This window comes from Hydractinia symbiolongicarpus, chromosome 14 (assembly GCF_029227915.1).
Source record: "Hydractinia symbiolongicarpus strain clone_291-10 chromosome 14, HSymV2.1, whole genome shotgun sequence".
Classification (NCBI taxonomy): Eukaryota; Metazoa; Cnidaria; class Hydrozoa; order Anthoathecata; family Hydractiniidae; genus Hydractinia; species Hydractinia symbiolongicarpus.
The window spans coordinates 8531210-8550419 of NC_079888.1; the positions used below are offsets into that span (position 1 = coordinate 8531210).

A 19210-nucleotide genomic window follows, 5' to 3' on the forward strand; every position below is an offset into this window, starting at 1 on the left:
GCCTTCGATATATTCAAAACATTATCATTTTTTTATAATAAATACCACAAACTCTTGTCCTATGTAACATGTACAAAATATAAATTTTTACAAAAAAAAGAAAATGCAACAAAAAGGGACGAAACAAAAACAACCTTTAGATTCTACAACAAAGAAAAAATTTAAATATCTTTCTAAATGCAAATAGAGATTCTTTGCAACAATCTTTTTTTATAACATTAAATATATAAAAATATTTAAACGTTTTAATTTTGTAAAAATGTTTTGTTTAATATTTACACCCAGGGTTCCCACAGTTTTCAACTTTTTTTGAGAAAATAAAGGTATTTTTAGTGAAACAAATGGACGAGATTTAAAGACATTTTATATTTTTTCAAATAAGTTGAGAGTATTTTAGGTGATTTTTGTGATGAAGTTTTGTAAAATTAAAATTGAGGAGATTCGAGGGGAAAGCTGTTAAAAATGGTACTTGTAAAGTAGATTTGAGGCGTTCTGAGAAGACTTTTCAAAATTTAGAAGGATCGAGAATTTTAAGGTGAACAACACAGTTATTAAGTCCCAAGTTGCCTAAAATTCTTAGAAGTTTAAATATACAAAAAATAAGTATAATATAAATATACAAAATTTCATAAACTTTCAGTTTGATCGGTACCGTAATATTATTTCTTAACAACAGCTGTTGTATAGTAAGCGTTAAAGTTGACCTGTAGTAGCAAGTCATCCAGATGATCTTGGTAGCCTCGCCTAACCAACTTTGATATCACTGAAACAATAATTAACAAATACGGGACGTTACGATCAGCATTTTTTTACTTCTAAACGTAGAAACCTTGTGAATTTTAATGACTATCCCTAAAATTATTCTGAAACGAATTATATGAATGATTTTTTTAAAGACAGACAATAAAAAAACATTTGCATTTCGCCCATGAATAAACAAATTTTGAACTTAGTTTGGGAGCGTATTAAAACCTAACCGGTAGCCTTATGGTAGAGCATTCGCTTCCAGCGCGGGAAGTCGTGGGTTCAAACCCCGGCCGAGTCATGCCAGATACTTTAAAAGTGTGAATCTATCCTTTTTGCTTAGCGTTCAGCATGAGAATAGGATTGATATCTTAGGCGGTTGTCTAGTTGAGCGATTGCTGTGCTTCCACGACTTTTGTAGCTCAAATGGGAGCTTTAAATGCACTAGGACCCCTTTCGCAGGACACTTGTTTATAGCAGCACCAATAGAAAATTTCAACAATAATAATAACCTCAAAAAAAAGTGAGAAAATGTAGTGCCAATTTTCAGCCAAGCACGACTCCGAAAATATTCTTAATTTTTACGGTTTTCCAGGCTAGTGGTTAGTATAAAGATGATTACTACAAAAAATGTATGAAATACCTGAGAAAAGAAATTCTCCACATTGTTTAAAAGCTCCATGCACAGCTTTTAATTTTGAAAACAAAGGATGAGTTACATATCCACTTTGCTCGTCTTGTTTCCACGACGTCGTGAGCAGTCTCGCTTCGAATTTAGCTATCATTCCAAATATGTCGTTTATAAGTTTGTAAACGGGAGCGGCATTTTTGCTGAGAAGGGATCTTAATTTAATATATATAGATAATTATTCATTTATTCGTTCATTCATTCCTTCATTTATTCATTCATTCATTCATTCATTTATTCATTCATTCATTTAGTTAGTTATTCATACAAAATATTCAGCCTAGCCAGGTTTAGGTTTTCACCCATACCTCTCGGTCCTTAGCACACAGGAGCTAATAAACAATACCCTATAACCTGAAAATACACAAGCTTAAATACAGTGAAATTCCACTGAAGCTGACATCGTCTTAAGCGGTCAGCTTTATAAGACGGACAGTGGTATTTGAAACGGATAGATCTTAGGCTAAACTTTCATAAAGAAAGTCTCTATTAAGCGGACAGTCATAAAGCGGACAGTCAATAAGACGGACAATTTTTTTGCACTATATGAAATTTTTACTATACACGCTCCCTATATAGCGGACATTATAAAAATAGAATGATGACAAAAAATATTCATCAATGTTTTTACGTTTTTCTATTTCGGACAACTTTATTATATACCTTATCAAACACTTTATATTTTTTCTGCCCATTTAACACTCAAGAAAGAAGGTAATCCTTTCAATCAAAGAATACTTTCTTATATTTCATGGTTTATTCCTTGCTATGAATCATGTTTTATACCCAAGTACATACTATCCTCGTAAAGCTTAAAAAACTTTTTTCAGTCAAAATTCAGCCTAAAACTATATTGCTGACAAAATCTTGACAATTTTTCGCACCAATGGTATTCGCTTTGTAGAGGCTACTCGCGGGTAATTATATCTTGCTTTCAGAAAAACAATGTTACAAGCAAACCCAAACAAATAATTATTATTATTATCAGCTTTTTGCTGAATGACGTCATTATATTTCTTAGTGTTTGATTCAAATGCAGCAAATATTGAACTTTCTCTATATTATTATTACCCATTGTTCGAGTGTTTGAAAAGCCGAATAGCTATTTTGTACTGAAGATACATGAAATAGCGAAACATGTACAGTAGAAAAAATCTAAGGACCGGCGAACCCGCGTGTTTTAGCACGGGCTAACCACTAGTAGAAGTAAAAACAAATCAAGTAAAAATGTGCTACCTGAAGATAATTTTATTGAGATAATTCACATGACATCTATGAAGATCATCCAAGCTGTCCACCTAAAGAGAATTTGGAAGCAGTGACTACAGTGCGATAAAAACACCTCCTAAATGCATCTCTTTCCCTCGGGAATTGTTGAGTAAAGTTTTTAGAAAGCATACCTTATTTTGAAGATCGTGTTGAAACTCCGTCCAACTAACGTGGATTATTTGATTAACAATGTATCTTTCAAGATTATTTACAAAGTGTTGCATTTCATGTCTAAAAAACAAAAAAACAGAGGCATACAACTACACAGTAAAGGAAGCAATAGCCTAGTGGTAATTCTGGGAGTGATTTTAAAAAGTAATGGGTACAATGTTGTTATCTACTCAGGCAGGAGTGTATTCTTTAAGAAAGTTAGGTGGCTCAATAGGAGCTTTTGCTTCTGGTGGCCTTCCTGCGGTATGGTAAGTGAAGCCCAACACTTACTCATGTCAACACAATTTAGGAAAGGGAGGCAAGACTTAATTTTAGGAATTCGCATACCTGTAAAGTTGGAGTTGTCTAAGTTGAGGCGAACTTGCAGATACCCTGTCATGACCTACATAAAAAGAAAGACAACAATTTTTTTTTCGCACTAAACTAGATAAATCGCCTGGTTTTCTTTGATTTTTTTAACAACATAATTTTTAAAAACAAGTAACTTAAAATCAATGTGAATCGAAAAAGTTTTGTTTTCGGTACACAATTGAGCATTACTACTTTTTTCAATTTGATATTCAGGACTTGGGTTTCATATCTCATTTAATCATCTAATAAAAATCATCTTTGTCAACTGAGTTACAAGTTCTGCATTACATTTTGTAGTTTTATTAAGTTTGGCACGACTTTAACTAAGAAAAGTTTGACAAATTTTTTAAAGTTCCTTCTTGTCTTCGATTAAGGTAATACTATTATCCATCTTCTAATTCTATTGCAACTCTACCCGAAAGAAAGTACTCGCTACACGCAAATGATGGACGCGGACCATAAAAAAACCATATCGCTTGGGATTTGCCTTACTAACATTGTCTGTTTAGACCGCTCCACTATCTTTATAAGTTGCTTACCAGCCTTCTTCAGGTTGACCCAGACCTCCTGCAGACTCCAACCAGCCTTCTTTAGTTTCAATAAAAATGAAAAAACCTAAAAACATAAGATTTATAGCAGTGTATGGTGAAAGTGAGACAACTTGGAAATATCAACACGGGCTGTGTAGACTTTGAGTAGTTCACATTAATTTCACGACGCACGCATGCGTCACGAGTTCTTTTCTACAAGGAAGAGTTATTAAATTAGTCTGTTACCCGTCGATTTTACAGCATGTTTTCAAATGGCATGATCACACTCACCTTATTATATTTCGTGATGCTATTTTCCGTTACAATAATATTGCATGGCCAAGGAACCTAGATGGAAAATATTAAATAAAATCAGAAGCGGCTGAATCAGATTTGACGAAATAACGATATATCTGAAATATGTGAGGCATTCCTGTGGCGACTAGTTTCAAATTAATTGTCCAGTATCCTTTAAAGATATGTTATAAATTTTCAGACATGACAGACTTTTTTTGCCATACTGAGCTTCGAAAAAAAATTATTTTTAAAAATGTTCTTCAAAAGTTGTTGAAAAACAAAATGCTTAACCGTACAAATCTATTTGATTTTTTGACAAAATTTTCAACGTTCTTAACTCTTAAAGCTTAACTTTTTGGTCTACAAAGCCTTGTGTCTTTGCATACTTAGTTTTGATAAAGAACATGTAAACGGTGTCAAAGAGAAAACAGTTACCCGATATCGCAGTTCAAGGAAGTCTAACGCACCAACATCTAAAACAAATGTGGTTATTAGAGTACAATATGTTCTGGTATTTTACAGAACAGGAGGTAACAAAAAACACGTTGCAGGTTCATCGTGTCCACTCAATATTAACTCCTATATATTCATGACATTCCTGATATTTTTTTGACATGTTCAAAGTTCCTGAGATTTCATAATTTTTCCAGCTGCTTATGGCTAAAATTTCACAATTATTGGAACCTCAAATTGCCATAAAAACTTAGTTACAAATATATTGCGAGAACAGGCAGTAAAAAAAAGTTAGGTAATCTAATCTTCGCAAATATTTTAAAGAATGAAAATAGTTCTGACCAACAGTTTAAACCTAAAATTCCTAACATTTTTCTGAAATTGTTTTGATTCCTGACATTTTTTTGTATTCCTGAGAGTGTGGACAGGAATTGTACCCTCAACTGTAATGTCATTCAAACAGGACTTTCTGGAGTCCAAATGATTTCCACATGTTAACTAACTAAGAAGCAAAATTCTTAAAACGTATGAAATTTTGGTTTTATGTAGAGATATAGGATATATATGCCTATATAGAATATATATACAGGCATCAAATCAAATAAGTTACCTGGTTTTAAAATTCAGGATACAAGAATTAACATTCAACACGATTAAATTAAACAAACAAACAAAAACATCTCACCTGACGCCTGAAACACGTCTGGCATCCATTTTAGTGAAAACGTGAGTTGTCGCGCGTATTCTATTCGCGACGCGTACAATGACAATCGCAACGCTTCTATCACGATGTTGTTTAAGCGTATCGTGTTACAAAACTCTTGAGGTTTCATTCCTGAAGATATCTGCGAAAGTAAATTAACTTAAGTTTAATTATTTTTCGCAAAGACTTATTTTCATGAGGTCTAAAAAATACATTTCGGGAAGATTATTTTTCGCCAATCCGTCATGTCGAGATGTTTTCGCGAAGAATTTTTTTCTCTAATAAATCACTATGATGCTTTTTGCGCAGAATTTTATTACCAAATCTAGTATTTTTTTCGCAATTTTAATTTATTTCAGGCCTGTTCATTGAGATAAGATAGCCTTTAATTGAGCTTACTCATATCACAGAAACTCGCCAAAATTTACGAACAAAAACTAAAGAAAAGTTAATTTTAGCAAAAAAGTTATACCTAGACTTAATCAATTTAAGGTAATAAAACCAATATAAAGTCTCTTATTACGTACCTTTTCAAATAACTGACTGCATAAGCTGTGGCCAAACTCTCCGTCTTCCAGCAACAGAAACTTGCGAAAAGCATCAAAGTGAACTTCAATGCGTAGATCTTCAAGAAAATACTTCACAACAGCACTGTTAACCAATGAAACCCTTTAAAAAATTAAACCACATATTACCAGTGAAAATATTTTTTTTATCCAGCTTAGTCTTCCTCCTAAAAAATATCAAACTAGGTAAAAACCTGCCGCCCCTTCGCCCACCCCTCTCCCGCCCATCACCCGCCACACACTTCCAGGACTTTTAAATCTCCAGACCCTAACTAACAAAATTGAAAAGAAACCACACCCTCGAAGAATTTGCTCAGAAGTGGAAGAGCCATAGGACAGCAGGCTGCAAGCTAGAAGACTTAAGCTCTCCTGTGCAGACGTGGAAATTTGATGCAGACGAGTACATTTAATATACTTACTGTGCTTGTATAGGAATGGTCAGTGATCTTTTTATAATCGTTTCTAGCGGTAACTGCTTCATAATATCACTGTTTTGATCCCGCTCTGATTGGTCGAAATGCCGAGCAATTGATTGGTTGGTATCTCCAAACAAATATGGTTGCGGATCGAGATCTAGGGGCACGAAATTGGTACAAGTAACAGGCGCAGTACTATAACGCGTACACAAAATAAGGAAGAGAGCAAGCACAATTCTAACGTACCCAACACACTGTATTCATCACGAAAAGGTTCAACGATAGAGTCCATCCATACTTCGTCCTTGGTTAGTGCTTTTTCCTCCTTTGTTGCTTCTTCTAAAGAAAACAAAAATAAAAAATCGTATTCTAAGATTGTATGCTTGAGAATGAGTTACTCTTACCGTGTCCATTTTTTATCGTTTATCGTACTGATTCGCACTGGGTTTTTTTCACAGGCGTTTAATTGGGAAGGGCGTTTAATTAAATATCGGGAAGGGCACTTAAGCAAAAGGCGCGCCTAATCAGGAAGAGCACTTCTTAATTTTACAAACATTTAATTAAATTCAAAAAAGAAAAAGAGTTTGTTTTTAGTTCCTATTAGGTATATACAAAATTTAACAAAATGTAAAAACAGCTGTATAGGAAGTTTCGTATTTATAAAAAAAATGCATTTCTTATTAGAGGGGGGGGGGGGGGGGGGGGGGGGGGGATTTACAATTAAAGAGTAAATGCTAAAGCTTTCACAGGAAGGTTCGTTGAGTGCTACCAACTAAGGTTTCACGATACTTAAAGATATGGGAGGTGGTGAAATTTAATCGTCAGATTGAAGATTTCGCGTACATACGTGACTTAATTGCCTTTTTGGTTGAATTGAACCAGTACAGTATTGGCAGGAGAACAAGCTTAACGGAAAACATACAGAAAGTGAGCCAAACCTTTTTTTATTACGTCAGGATACATCATCTTTTTAATTTGAGTGGGACGTTCAAATTCTCTTGTTACATGTTGTTGCAGCGTTGCAGCGTTCTCTTCGCTCGGATATAACAGCTCTTGCATCGTTGAAGGTCTTTCGAATTGTCGTGAACCATGTTGCGCCACGTCAGCAACATCAGAAGAAGGGTAGAGCAATTCTTTGGCTTCTGCACCTTCACTGTGAGAAGCAGCATCGTGCGTATTCCTGTTCATCAAACCGCCTGTCGAATCCTCTTCATATGAATACAGTAATCGCTTTGTTTCATCACCCTCCACCCTATGACCCCTTGTAGAAATATAACCATCTGTTACATCACCATCAATCGGATATAACAATGATTTAGCCTCGCTTTCTTCTTTACCAGTCTCGTCTAGCCTTAAGTACCCAGTGTTGATGGTATCGTTTCCGTAAAGAAGATGTTTAACCTCTTCACTATCATTTTGTTTGGAAAACTTTCTCACTGGTTTGTTCATAATGGGAGAGATTGGATACAATAGCTCTTTTGTTTCGCCACCCTCATCATGGTCATAGCCTCGCGTACTTTTGCGGAATATTGCCTTACTAGGATGAGTAGGATATAACAGCTCTTTCGTTTCACTACCCTCGTCACCATGTAACCCTCTATTGGATTGGACTGCTGGCGAATCATCCATGTTCAATGGATACAAAAGCTCTTTCGTTTCACTACCCTCGTCACCATGTAACCCTCTATTGGATTGGACTGCTGGCGAATCATCCATGTTCACTGGATACAAAAGGTCCTTTGTTTCACTACCCCCGTCACCATGTAACCCTCTAGTGGATTGAACGGCTGGAGAGTCATCCATATTCACTGGATACAAAAGCTCTTTTGTTTCACCACCATCCTCACCATGTATCCCTCTAGTGGATTGAACTAGTGGCGAGTCTTCCATGTTCGCTGGATATAAAAGCTCCTTCGTTTCAGCACCAATGTCACCACGTAACCCTCTAGTGGATTGAACTAGTGGCGAGTCTTCCATGTTCACTGGATACAAAAGCTCCTTCGTTTCACCACCATCATCACCATGTAACCCTCTAGTGGATTGGACTGGTGGCGGCGAGTCTTCCATGTTCGATGGATATAAAAGCTCTTTTGCTTCACCACCCTCATCAGCATGACATCCTCTAGTAGAATTAACTGCTGGCGAGTCATCTATGTTCGCTGGATACAAAAGCTCTTTCGCTTCACCGCCCTCATCAGCATGGAATTCTTTACTGGATTTTGCCCCTGGTGACACTGGGATATTCGTGATTCTGTTTACATGGCTGGCTGTAGCGGATTCATCACTTTGATCATCTTTTGAATCTTCTGTTAAAGCAGGTTTAGATTGGACTACTTGATTGGACTCGGGACCAACTGTCTTTCCATCCAGAGTATCCACAACCATATTCACTAATACACTATTCTTATATGAATTGTATTTTTTTATTATCAAATCGTTTTCAGCTTTCAGGAAATGCTTCCTCTTATCGTCCAACTCATGACGTTGAATTATCCAGTGCGCATGAAATTCGCGTGCTTCCGCCTTACGAGAGAGCCCCTCGTAGAAAGATATCAGTTCTTCCCTACAAAGGAAAATAATAATATAATTATCTCTCAGTTCACTTCTCAAAGAGGGCGAAAAAGATATCTACTCATCCAAAAAAAATCGTAAATAAAATTAATTATATAAATAGATCGTATAAAGAAATCTCTTTGCAGCCTTATGGCGAACCCCCGTCTGAGTAATTTTAATAGTTCATGTTAACAGGCGGACAAAATGCACGAAATACCGATCCGGGAAATATGTACGACGGCGAAATATCTGAGGGCCGGAGAACCAGTGGATTATTCCACAGGCTAACGACTAGTTCATTTAATAATAGCTGTATGCTGTGTGTTCAAAAGAGTTGCGCTCCTTCTTTACTCCGGGTCCCCCGTAGATTAAATAATTTGCAACCGGCGAACATGTGGGTTTTGCCACAGGCTAATGACTAGTGGTGTGTAAAAATCGGTCTAACAGAAGTACAGCTACTTTAAGCAACGCTAACCTGCCTGGCAGCGAGGGGGATTCGATCCGCCATCCCTAGACCCCTCAAAATACACAAGGTTCACCTCGCTTTTTGTTTTATCTCGTCCTCTTCTGTCTCCACCTTTTTCATCTCGTTTAACCAGAACTTATCTTCCTCGATCTTTTTTACCCGCCTTTCTTTTCTTTCCTACAAAAAAATTGATAGCCCTGTGTAACAAAAAAAATTGATAGCCCTGTGTAACAAAAAAAATTGATAGCCCTGTGTAACAGATTCACTATCTTCCTTCATTTTTCAGAGTAAACAAAAAAAGTATGACATGAAAAGATCACCTGCATAGCAGACTCGAATTGTCTTTTTAAGTCTTCGTACTCCTCTTGTTTCTTTTCTCGTATCGCAATACGAACTTTCATTTCCAGATCTAATAGAAAAATAGCGGAATAAATTAAACTCATCTAGGGTAGCTAACAAATTTAGGAAACAAAATTCAAAAAATTTCCAGGACTTTTTCAGACAAATAAGCTAAAAATTCCAGAACAGTTTTGTGATGGTCAAAGATAGTGCTCAAACATTGTTACGAATAAGTTAAACTAACAGCTGATTCAGGCAATAAGTCTTTTTTAAATTTTTTAGGCGCTTGCCATTTTGTCATTACGAATCCAGGGCTCTTGCCTTATATAGATTTTTATAAGCAACCGAATTGCTACGGCTAAAATTGGGTTCAAAACTTAAGCAGATGGTCAGGCATAAAATTTAAAAAGTTAAGCACCCAAGACTTGGATAATCTATGCAACCTGGATAATCTATGCAACCTGGATAATCTATGCAACCTGGATAATCTATGCAACCTGGATAATCTATGCAATCTGCAACGCAGTTCTTTAAAAGCATGTCTTTTTGAAAAAAATAAAAATATGGTAAGATTTCAGTATCACGCTTAGCAACTTAAAATTTTAGGCTGAAACGGAAAATGGAATTGCTTATAACAGAAATGTGTATACATCCTTTTCTAAGATATTTAATAGGAATTTAAATGTATAATAAAAAAAGTAAAGAAAAGAAGAGTTTGATATAAAATAACATCTGACAATCAACTGCGCAAAACAATATCTTTGGATGAAAACATTGCAACTCGATACGACAAAAAAATAAAGGTATTAGTAGAAACTATAACCAGGACTTCGGGAGATGCTTTTCAAATTGCAGGAGGTTTTTAGAGTTGTGTCATCAGATGTCAAATAGAACAGGCAAGTATGAAGACAACACAAACCTTCGATGTCTTTAATCATATTCTGCGTGATTTTCTTTTCTCGGTTCAGCTTATCTTTCCATTCCTCATTCTCCTTCAACCTCTAGATAACATATTTACAAAATTTTTCTTTAATGAATGTCTGACTAATCAAGTCCAATCAAGGCAAATAACAACAAACCTCCATCTCCTTCTTAGCAATATCTTTTTCTTTCATTTTTTCGACAAGTGTGACATACTCTCGACATTTCTCTTCGATTGAATCAAGCCTTACGGAGGAGAACGTGATGCTGATTGGTGGTGGAACAATGGAACGTTTAAATAAATAATGCTGAAAAAGATCAAGATATAGAACACTATCTGCTACTAACAATAAACAAGCAAGAAAAACAAGACATCACTTTTTCTCATTAGCACATACAATAATGGTAGAGTAAATCCAACAAAATATTAAAGAAAATTTATACATGTATATTTGTCAATTTCAAAAGATTGATGGCTTTTCCACATGCAAATATTTGATCTGCTAATTCGTCCAAAAACAAGGGAATGGCCTCTTTACTTTGTTTCATCTGAAAACCCTGGGTCCAAAAATGCTTATCTAAAGGCAAGAACGACAAGATATCAACAAACACAACAAAAAAAGATTTTAAAAAAAGCAAACAAATATACTTGAAGTAGAGTAATAAGTCGCAATAGTAAGAATTATCAACCTATATATTATCGATCTATATAATGCCTCATCACGTTAAAATATAGGCTTACCCCTATATCGTAAATACTGTTGGTCGATATGAACAAAAAACTCATTATACGGGTCATTGCAGACTCCGTCAAATAACCAATCAGATACCAGCCTAAAAGTGAAAACAAAGTCAGTTAAAAACAGTTTTGCTTTTAAAGGTTTACAAAGTTTGTATAACCTACCTAATAAACGGTGCAGATACTGATTTGAACAAAAATAAAAGAAGCGGATATTGCTCTGTAGAAGAGTTTTTCACAGCCAGTGAGTATAAATATGATAGTAGATTTGCACCCTAAACATAGCAGTATGACTTATTTACAAGGAGTGTTAATAAATAGAGTTTTTAGTGATTCTGGGGAACAAGGTTCCATGATAACAGCAGATGAAATATGACAAATCGAGAAAAAGGCTAAGACATAGTTACAGCCAAAGTTAATCTGAAAACACAAATTGAAGAAGTAGAGAAAGGTAGTCAGAAGACACAAAACTTGCAAAATCCTCAAAAGGCTAGAAATAAAAAAAGCGAATGGTGAATGTTATACGCACAGTGGGTCAGATTTATAGTTTCTCAAAAAGATGCCATAAAAAATCCTTAGGTCTCAAAAAATTCAACATGTTCAGGAATTCTGCAAAAAAAATATAGACATACCACTGGAAATTTCGGTTTGGGAGAGTTTCTTGATGTACGCTTAAATGCTTCTGAACACAAGCATATATCTGCAAGAAATCTGTAAAGAAAAAATATATTATTAATCAGAACAACGCTGCAATGCGGGATTGTGGACAAAGTTAAGAACAAAAACAGTGAGAAAACAACAATGAACTAACTTCAACTGTCTTCCACACATGTCAAACAAACCCCACAATTCCATCAGTGTCAACCCATCGTTACCTGCAGTGAGTAAACAAAAACTTTTTCAAGAATGTTTATTCAACAAGATTTTCATTGATAAGTTATCCAAATCTTTAGTGGTGTAAACACATTGATTTTTTAACATACATAACATCAGTTGCTAATTCTGATTCATAAAATCAGAATTAGCAACAAGGCTGAAATAAAAAATGGAGTTATTTATGAAAAACGTTTCTTCAATGGTAAACACACATTATTCTTTCAAAAATCAACAAGTAAAAATATATTTTGCTTAAGTAGGCATTAATTTTTAGTTTTTTCAAGAGTTGATTACTCTTAACTTTTGTGCATTACGAAATATGAAACACGTTGCATTTATGTCTCCATCTTTATCTTACCTTCTACCATGAAAACTGCTGACCAATAAGAATACAAAACATTATTTAAAGCATCAATAAAAGACTTCAAAATGTGTCCACCGCTAACACCAGTGATGGGCTTATCTGCATGATGAAGACAAAACTTCTTCAGCTGACGATAGTGAGTTCCAACTTGTGCAAATTTTATCGTTAAACCGTTTAAACTTTCAATGCTTGTTCCGGAACAGTGCAAGTTGAATTTTGGTTTTAACGAGCAACTCATCTAGAAAATGTGCATAAGGAAAACATAGCAGGCAAAGAAAGAATATTGTTGAGTCAACATTAAGACCAGTTAATCTTAAAGCTTACTTCCTGCAAAAAAACAAGTTGGGTTCATATGAAAGATCTCTGAAAGTTATCTAAGAATGTTTTTATTTTATTGAAAAATCTTTATTGGTTCTCAAGATATCTGACTTAAAAGTTGTGCTAATTATGCGAAATTATGACGTCATGAACTAGCTCTAAAAGATGTATTTGCATATTTATAGTAATATTGAATTTGAATTTAAATGGCCAAAACATTTTTAACCCTTGTCAAAACTGTTAAATACCACACCTACTCAGAGCTAGCTTATGATGTCATGCAAAATTAGTCAAACTTCTAAGTCCAAATTCTTAAGAACCAATAAAAAAATATACAAATTCCTAGACAACTTTTCAAGCTCTTTTATATAAAATTAACAGAGGTGCTTACCTCTGTTAATTTCGTATGAAATCAGTGGCATGCTTTTTAAATTTTGCTCACAATGATAAATGATAATAATCTAAGTACAGCCAAATTCCTTTTTTTCATGTAACACACATAAATCTTACATTGCACCCTAAGATATGGATGCAATAGACGTAACAGAAATAATGTCAAGAATCATACAGGATAAAATACATATGAACTTGATGGTATTCCAATCAGTGCATGTAACGAGTCTCGGTAAATTTGAGCAGCCGAAACCAAGTCCACGTCCACCTTTTTGCCAATGATTCGCTCCACTTCAGATATTCGTATGTTATACATGCAGTCAAATGCTTTGTCACCAAGCTCTGTGATGTAAAGATTCTCCAACTGCATGTCGTAACTGAATAAAATTACAAAATTGTATATTCAATCATGTTATACAATTGAAAGTTGAAAGCTGGTTAAAAAATGCTATCAATTAATGTCAAATTTACATAAACATTGGCCAATGTTCCCCGAGTTTACAGAAAATCAGAAAATCTGAAAGGTATACAATTTTTTATTAATTTTACAAATCCCTACAAAGATACTCACAAGACATTATTTTGTGCACATACATTAAGTTTGTGCACATACATGTACTACCATTGGAAAAAAATTTGCAACAGTGTTGCCACTCTTTCTACAGGGTCAAATTTAAGGAGATGTAAGGACTTTTGATGAGAACTTTTGATGAGAATTTTCAACCTTTCTTTAAGAAGATAATCTAATTTTTAAAGCAATCAAGAATATTTAATGAAATTTTAAAGGCGATGCTGATGAGATGGAGATTTTTCAAAATTGAGGAGAATTAAGAATTAAGGTGTGGCAACCCTGTCCCTGAGTTTTAAAAAAATAATAAAACATAACATAACAATGCAACATTACATCCAACCTGTTTATTTCATCCCATGCAAACATCTTCAGTTCCCCAGCAGCCTGTGCTTCATCCCAAACACTTATGTCATTATTGGTTAAATCAATGGATAATGAAGAAGGGGTGGAAAATTTAGACGGCTCATCAAAGCCTTCATCCAGTGATAACTACATTCATATAATAAAAAAATACAAAAAATAAAATAAAAACAAGAGCATTTAATTAAAAAAGTTTGATAAACACAATATTGAACATTGTTGTACCTCTTTAGGACTTGCCACAGAAAGCTCACGTTGGGCTGGGTATTGAGGAAGTTCTGGAAGGTTCAAGGCAATATCCATTGATGAGGACAAACCACTAGTCAAGCCACTGAACAAAGTGGATCGGGTTAGAACAGTATGTGTTGATTCTTTTGAAGACTAAACACAAGAAAACACAAAACTCCTATTAATAATTTATTTTCTTAGAGTTCTCTATACAACAACTCCCCTAACTTGCTTTTACATTAATCACAGACCAGTAACCACACCCATTATGCAACAACAGTTACCAATCAGGTAGCAGTGATTTTGCTGAAGCTTAGAAAAATAAATGATCTCCTCATCAACAGGCACCAAATAACATACAAACAAACCATAAACAATCCTATTCTATTAAAGTTAGAAACACTGAGGCTGCAGAAATCAAATTTTATAAATTATATTTCCATTCGACAACTTTAAAGGGAAAACAAAAGTAAAAAGACAAATGATTGTAAGATATGCGGTTGGTATTCGTATTTACAAGCATTGAAATATCACAAGCTTGTAATGACCGAATGAAAATAACATTTGGAATTCCCCAGTTTAATCATTTCAATATTAACTAGCTACAAATCAATTTTTGGGAAGGCTTTGTATAAATAAACGTAGAAGGACCAAAATGTTACTTGTCATTTGTGTATTATTAATACTTTGAAACATAGAAAAATTAATAAGTTCATTATGCATAGAAGGGGAGAATACTTAACAATGTATAGCTATAGATGGTAAGGCTAAGCAAATGCATTGTAAATATTACTAAAGAAACCGAAATAACAGAAAAGAAAAAAAACCTTATTCAAAAATGATGTTGATGCACCATGAAAGAATGATCCAGGGGGTTGACTGAACACATCTGTTTCTTGCAACAAAAAACTGTCATCATCAGCATCTGTAATCCTAAATCAAGACAGAAAAACTGAAAAATAGCAACGAAAAGGCCACTCTTCTCAGAGAAAGTTTTTGTAAGATTTTTTTGTTTCTTTATTCTCTAAAGTGAATTGCACAGCAAGATGTAAACCGAAATTCTTAAAACACTATTACTCTCTTCTGTAGTTCGAAATTCGCGATGTCAATATTAATTGCTAGGGGATTACTTAGATTTGTAAATTTCTTTGACAATGTATATTTTGGCGAAGTTTAACCTACTTCAAAGATTTCACGTCAATTTGTCTGCAGTTCAAGTAGATTTTAGACTAGATTGTTAAAAAAAATTGAAATAACAAACTAATCTGCAAATACAAAACAAACTTAAAATTATCACATGCATACCAACCTTCCAAAATGGTCAACACTATCATTCGTCATGGAAACAGCTTTGTTATCAAATTGGAAGTATGGTGCATCAATATTGGATAACTTCTTGAAACACAATCTTTCATGACTTTTCCCTTGGCAATCAGACGTTTTAGAAAGCAGAAGGAGAATGTGTACAACCTGTTCGATTGCAGTATCTTTTATATTTGTTAAAGTCTCGCTCTGATCAGATAATTTCAAAGCATCTTCATCCCTTCCATTAGCTTTCAAGATCAGAATATTTTCTTCCAAACCAGAATAAATGTTACAACATGCCAGATTTGTTGGAACATCTGTGTTACAATCAGGTACGACATATGGTGCATGTAATGCCAAATAAAATTTAGAATAAAGCAGTCTTTTCAGTTTCCCGATTTTGTTTTCTTCATACTTGCGTCCCAACACTAAAGCTTTTTTTTCGTCTGCGTTCACAGTGAGATGGTGCAAAATCAAGTCATTAAAGAGTTTTGTAATGCTTTCCTGAAATATGCTAGCCATGTTGACATCATATTAGAGACATCAACTACTGTGCATGCAAAACAACTATTGATTTTTAATAATATAACACTAAAAATATAAAGTAAGTCATTAATTTGCACCTGTTCAAGTAAAATACTTGCACACACAATAAAATAGCAACACTGATTACATTGAACTTATAACCTTTCCAACAAAAATAACTTCACAACGGCTTGAAAAAATTGATGTCTTCCTGCATTCAAGTTTTCTTATAAGAAGCAAATTTACTTTTAACTACTAACTCAAAAAATACTAAGAAAAGTGAAAAAAATAAATTGATGCAATGATCAGAATCTTGTTCAGAAGAGTTTATTTTCCTTTCTTTCCAAAAAAAATCACTTCTTGCAGTCTTAAAAATAATTTTGGTTAGATTCCCATGGTATACTGAATCACGTATTTAGGAATAATAAAACTTAATTCTGAATATTCATTGCCTCAAAGGTGTTAAAGTTTTACCCTAATCATGAATTATTTTAAAACAGCTTTTTGTAGTGTTTTTTATTCACAAATTTAAAATCTCTTCACAAAACTAGATAAGCTCTGTAAGGAAGGGTGCTACTTTCCCAAAACCAACGTGTTTATCTTTCTTTGTTTTATTTTATTAAAGAAATCTCTAGATATTTCCTTCAAAAAACAAAAGTTTAAGTCAAAAAATAGCATTTTTATAAATCAAAAATGGATACTATGGCAAAGATCAGTTTTGCATATATCTAGCAAGATTTAAAAGAACAGTGAATGAGAGTTGGAAGTGATGTAGTTTTGTAAAAGAAGTCGGTTTTTAAAGACTGAGTGTGTTTCAAAAATGTCTGGTTGTAAATTTTCAAAAACAGAAAAATATATATGGATGATAATAGAGTGTCTTGAATAGCTTAAAAGAGCTTTACGTATACCTAATAACCTGCTATATACAATAGCATTACAAACTTTGGTAAAAATGGCACTCCACAACAGCCTTTCATCTCTAATAAAGCATCAAAATGCATTTTGTGTTATCGCTTTCTGACAAACTTTTCCAAAACTTCCCAGGTCAATAACAATTTAAAAGGGCCATCCTAATACAGCATCCTTCACATCCATCTACTGGACAACAGAAACTGACATTACATTGATTGTCTAGCAAGAGTAAAAAATCTCTTGCTCACAAAAACCAAATGTTAATATTGTTTTGTGTTAAAGTCATCATGCATGATCTTCTTGTATCAGAAGATGTGAAAATAGTATTGGGTATATCTATTTTTTACCATCTTTGACCTTATCTCCATTTTTCTTTCTCGTTTTATGTTTTTTCTTTGCACTAATTTTACTACTTTGTTTAGATGTGTTTGCGCGTAATACAGCATTGCAACTCAGACATGTCATGACGAGCCTCCTATTGTTTCGAATACGAATCTGTGCTGTAATTCCGGCAACAAGCAGCATATTACAACCGTTACAAATACTCCTCTTCATTTCACGTGACCATCTCAAAACTTTCCTTTCTTTTATTTTACGCAAAGTTCTCATATAATAGCGAACCAGCTCTACATTTTCTGGTTGATTTCTTAGAATGTGCAAAGCACTCTGGTATAAGTAGTTCATACGTTCATAACCATCTCTTCCTTTGAGCTGCATATTCTTTGCTTTACCAGGCTGGGCAGTAGCATGCTGTGGTTTTGTTTCAGTAGAGTTTTCATCCGGCATACATTGCATATTCATTTGTACTAAAATATAGCCATGTTAAAAGGAGAATATTATGTTTCAAAGATTTAATTTAACACAATTTTAATTTAAATGTTATACTTAACATCAAATCCTTTAGAGGGTAACAAAGCAGTTAATAAGAATAGAATATGCATTATAAATATATTCTCACCCTTTACCAGGAAATCTTGATACTGATTGATAAGCAGACAGAAAAGAAGTCAGGCTTCGGATAAGTGGTTGCAATTCGCAATTTGCGAATTCAAATGCTGTCTTTACCACAGCTGCAAATTTTTGCGAACTGGGTTTATATTCCTAATTTGAACCCTGAAAGACTTCAGGGCTATATTATAAAAGTTCATTCATCCTTGTGAATATATGAAATATGTTTTGTTATGTATATTTTGCAAAAAAATTGAGACTCAACAAAACAAAGAGCTTTAAGATAGTGCCACAGACTAAAACAAACAACACCAAAATTGGTGTCGCTATGGCATGCATTATGTTCAACCACTTGGGTTCAGGTATATGTTCAACCATTAATAAATGCGTTTTCCATTATTTTTAAAATGTCGGAATGATATCAGTGAGGGATTCTGAATGCTATATACCTTTCCAATACATACATGGGTAAAGAAAAATAAAAGGCAAAGAAGTTGTGATAAAATCAAACAATAAAAACATTAATATAAAAAATAAAAAAACTTCAGTGAAATTAATAAAAAACTGCTATAGTGGAAAAACAAATTTGTTGCAAAACAAAAAAATTTCATTATTTTGGAGGAAAATAAAACATCATGTAAAAAAGCTATATGAAAGGAAATTTTCGTTATAATGTTAAAAATTTCAATATAATGGGTAGAGAAATTTGAGCTTTCTAGTGCAATGTTATTTAGATTGATATTTCAGGCCTGGTCAGGAATGGTGTTCGATCACAGGTACACTCCTCAATGCACTTCTAAATTAACTTATATGTGCAATGGCAATATTCTATGGTGTTTTCTACAAAAATTAAATTTCTGTAAACAAATTTTTAACTTTAAAAAACACCTTGGCAAACTCACTACTTTCATCAACAATTTATGTTTTCACAAATTTCATTGCAACATATTTCTAGCGTTCCCACTTTATATACAGCATTGTTCTCAATGTAGTCTTTTAATATTAGCGTAATAATTAGTTCGTGAAACATGGGTTTTAATGTTTAAGTTACTCCCAAAATAAATTTTCTTCACTTTCAATGATTTTTTTATTTAACAGAGAAAACTATTTTCTTTAATAATAGCTGCTATGGAAATACAAAATGAGATATATAAAAGACAGGCAACCCCATTTTTCGGACAAACAACTAGTACATTTATAAAAA

At 33.8% G+C, this 19210-nt stretch overlaps 2 protein-coding genes across 2 annotated transcripts; both read right to left on the bottom strand.

The window, feature by feature from the left end:
• Positions 1-12: 12 nt before the first annotated feature.
• On the bottom strand, positions 13-16243 carry LOC130625290 (gamma-tubulin complex component 6-like). The gene is made up of 28 exons (XM_057440344.1): positions 15626-16243; positions 15144-15249; positions 14314-14469; positions 14069-14217; positions 13333-13534; positions 12441-12684; positions 12018-12081; positions 11839-11917; positions 11372-11481; positions 11210-11301; positions 10912-11045; positions 10626-10775; positions 10466-10547; positions 9528-9616; positions 9281-9384; positions 7127-8751; positions 6435-6527; positions 6192-6345; positions 5734-5875; positions 5189-5348; positions 4486-4523; positions 4045-4101; positions 3763-3838; positions 3200-3254; positions 2833-2932; positions 2669-2730; positions 1388-1587; positions 13-763 (listed from the first exon to the last, which is right to left on the bottom strand). The coding sequence occupies exons 1-28, from the start codon at positions 16141-16143 to the stop codon at positions 660-662; spliced, it is 5145 nt and encodes a 1714-aa protein (XP_057296327.1). The 5' UTR covers positions 16144-16243; the 3' UTR covers positions 13-659.
• A 140-nt stretch (positions 16244-16383) lies between these two features.
• LOC130625294 (ribonuclease P protein subunit p21-like) lies at positions 16384-18615 on the bottom strand. The gene has a single exon (XM_057440350.1). The coding sequence runs from the start codon at positions 17857-17859 to the stop codon at positions 17395-17397; it is 465 nt and encodes a 154-aa protein (XP_057296333.1). The 5' UTR covers positions 17860-18615; the 3' UTR covers positions 16384-17394.
• Positions 18616-19210: the final 595 nt, after the last annotated feature.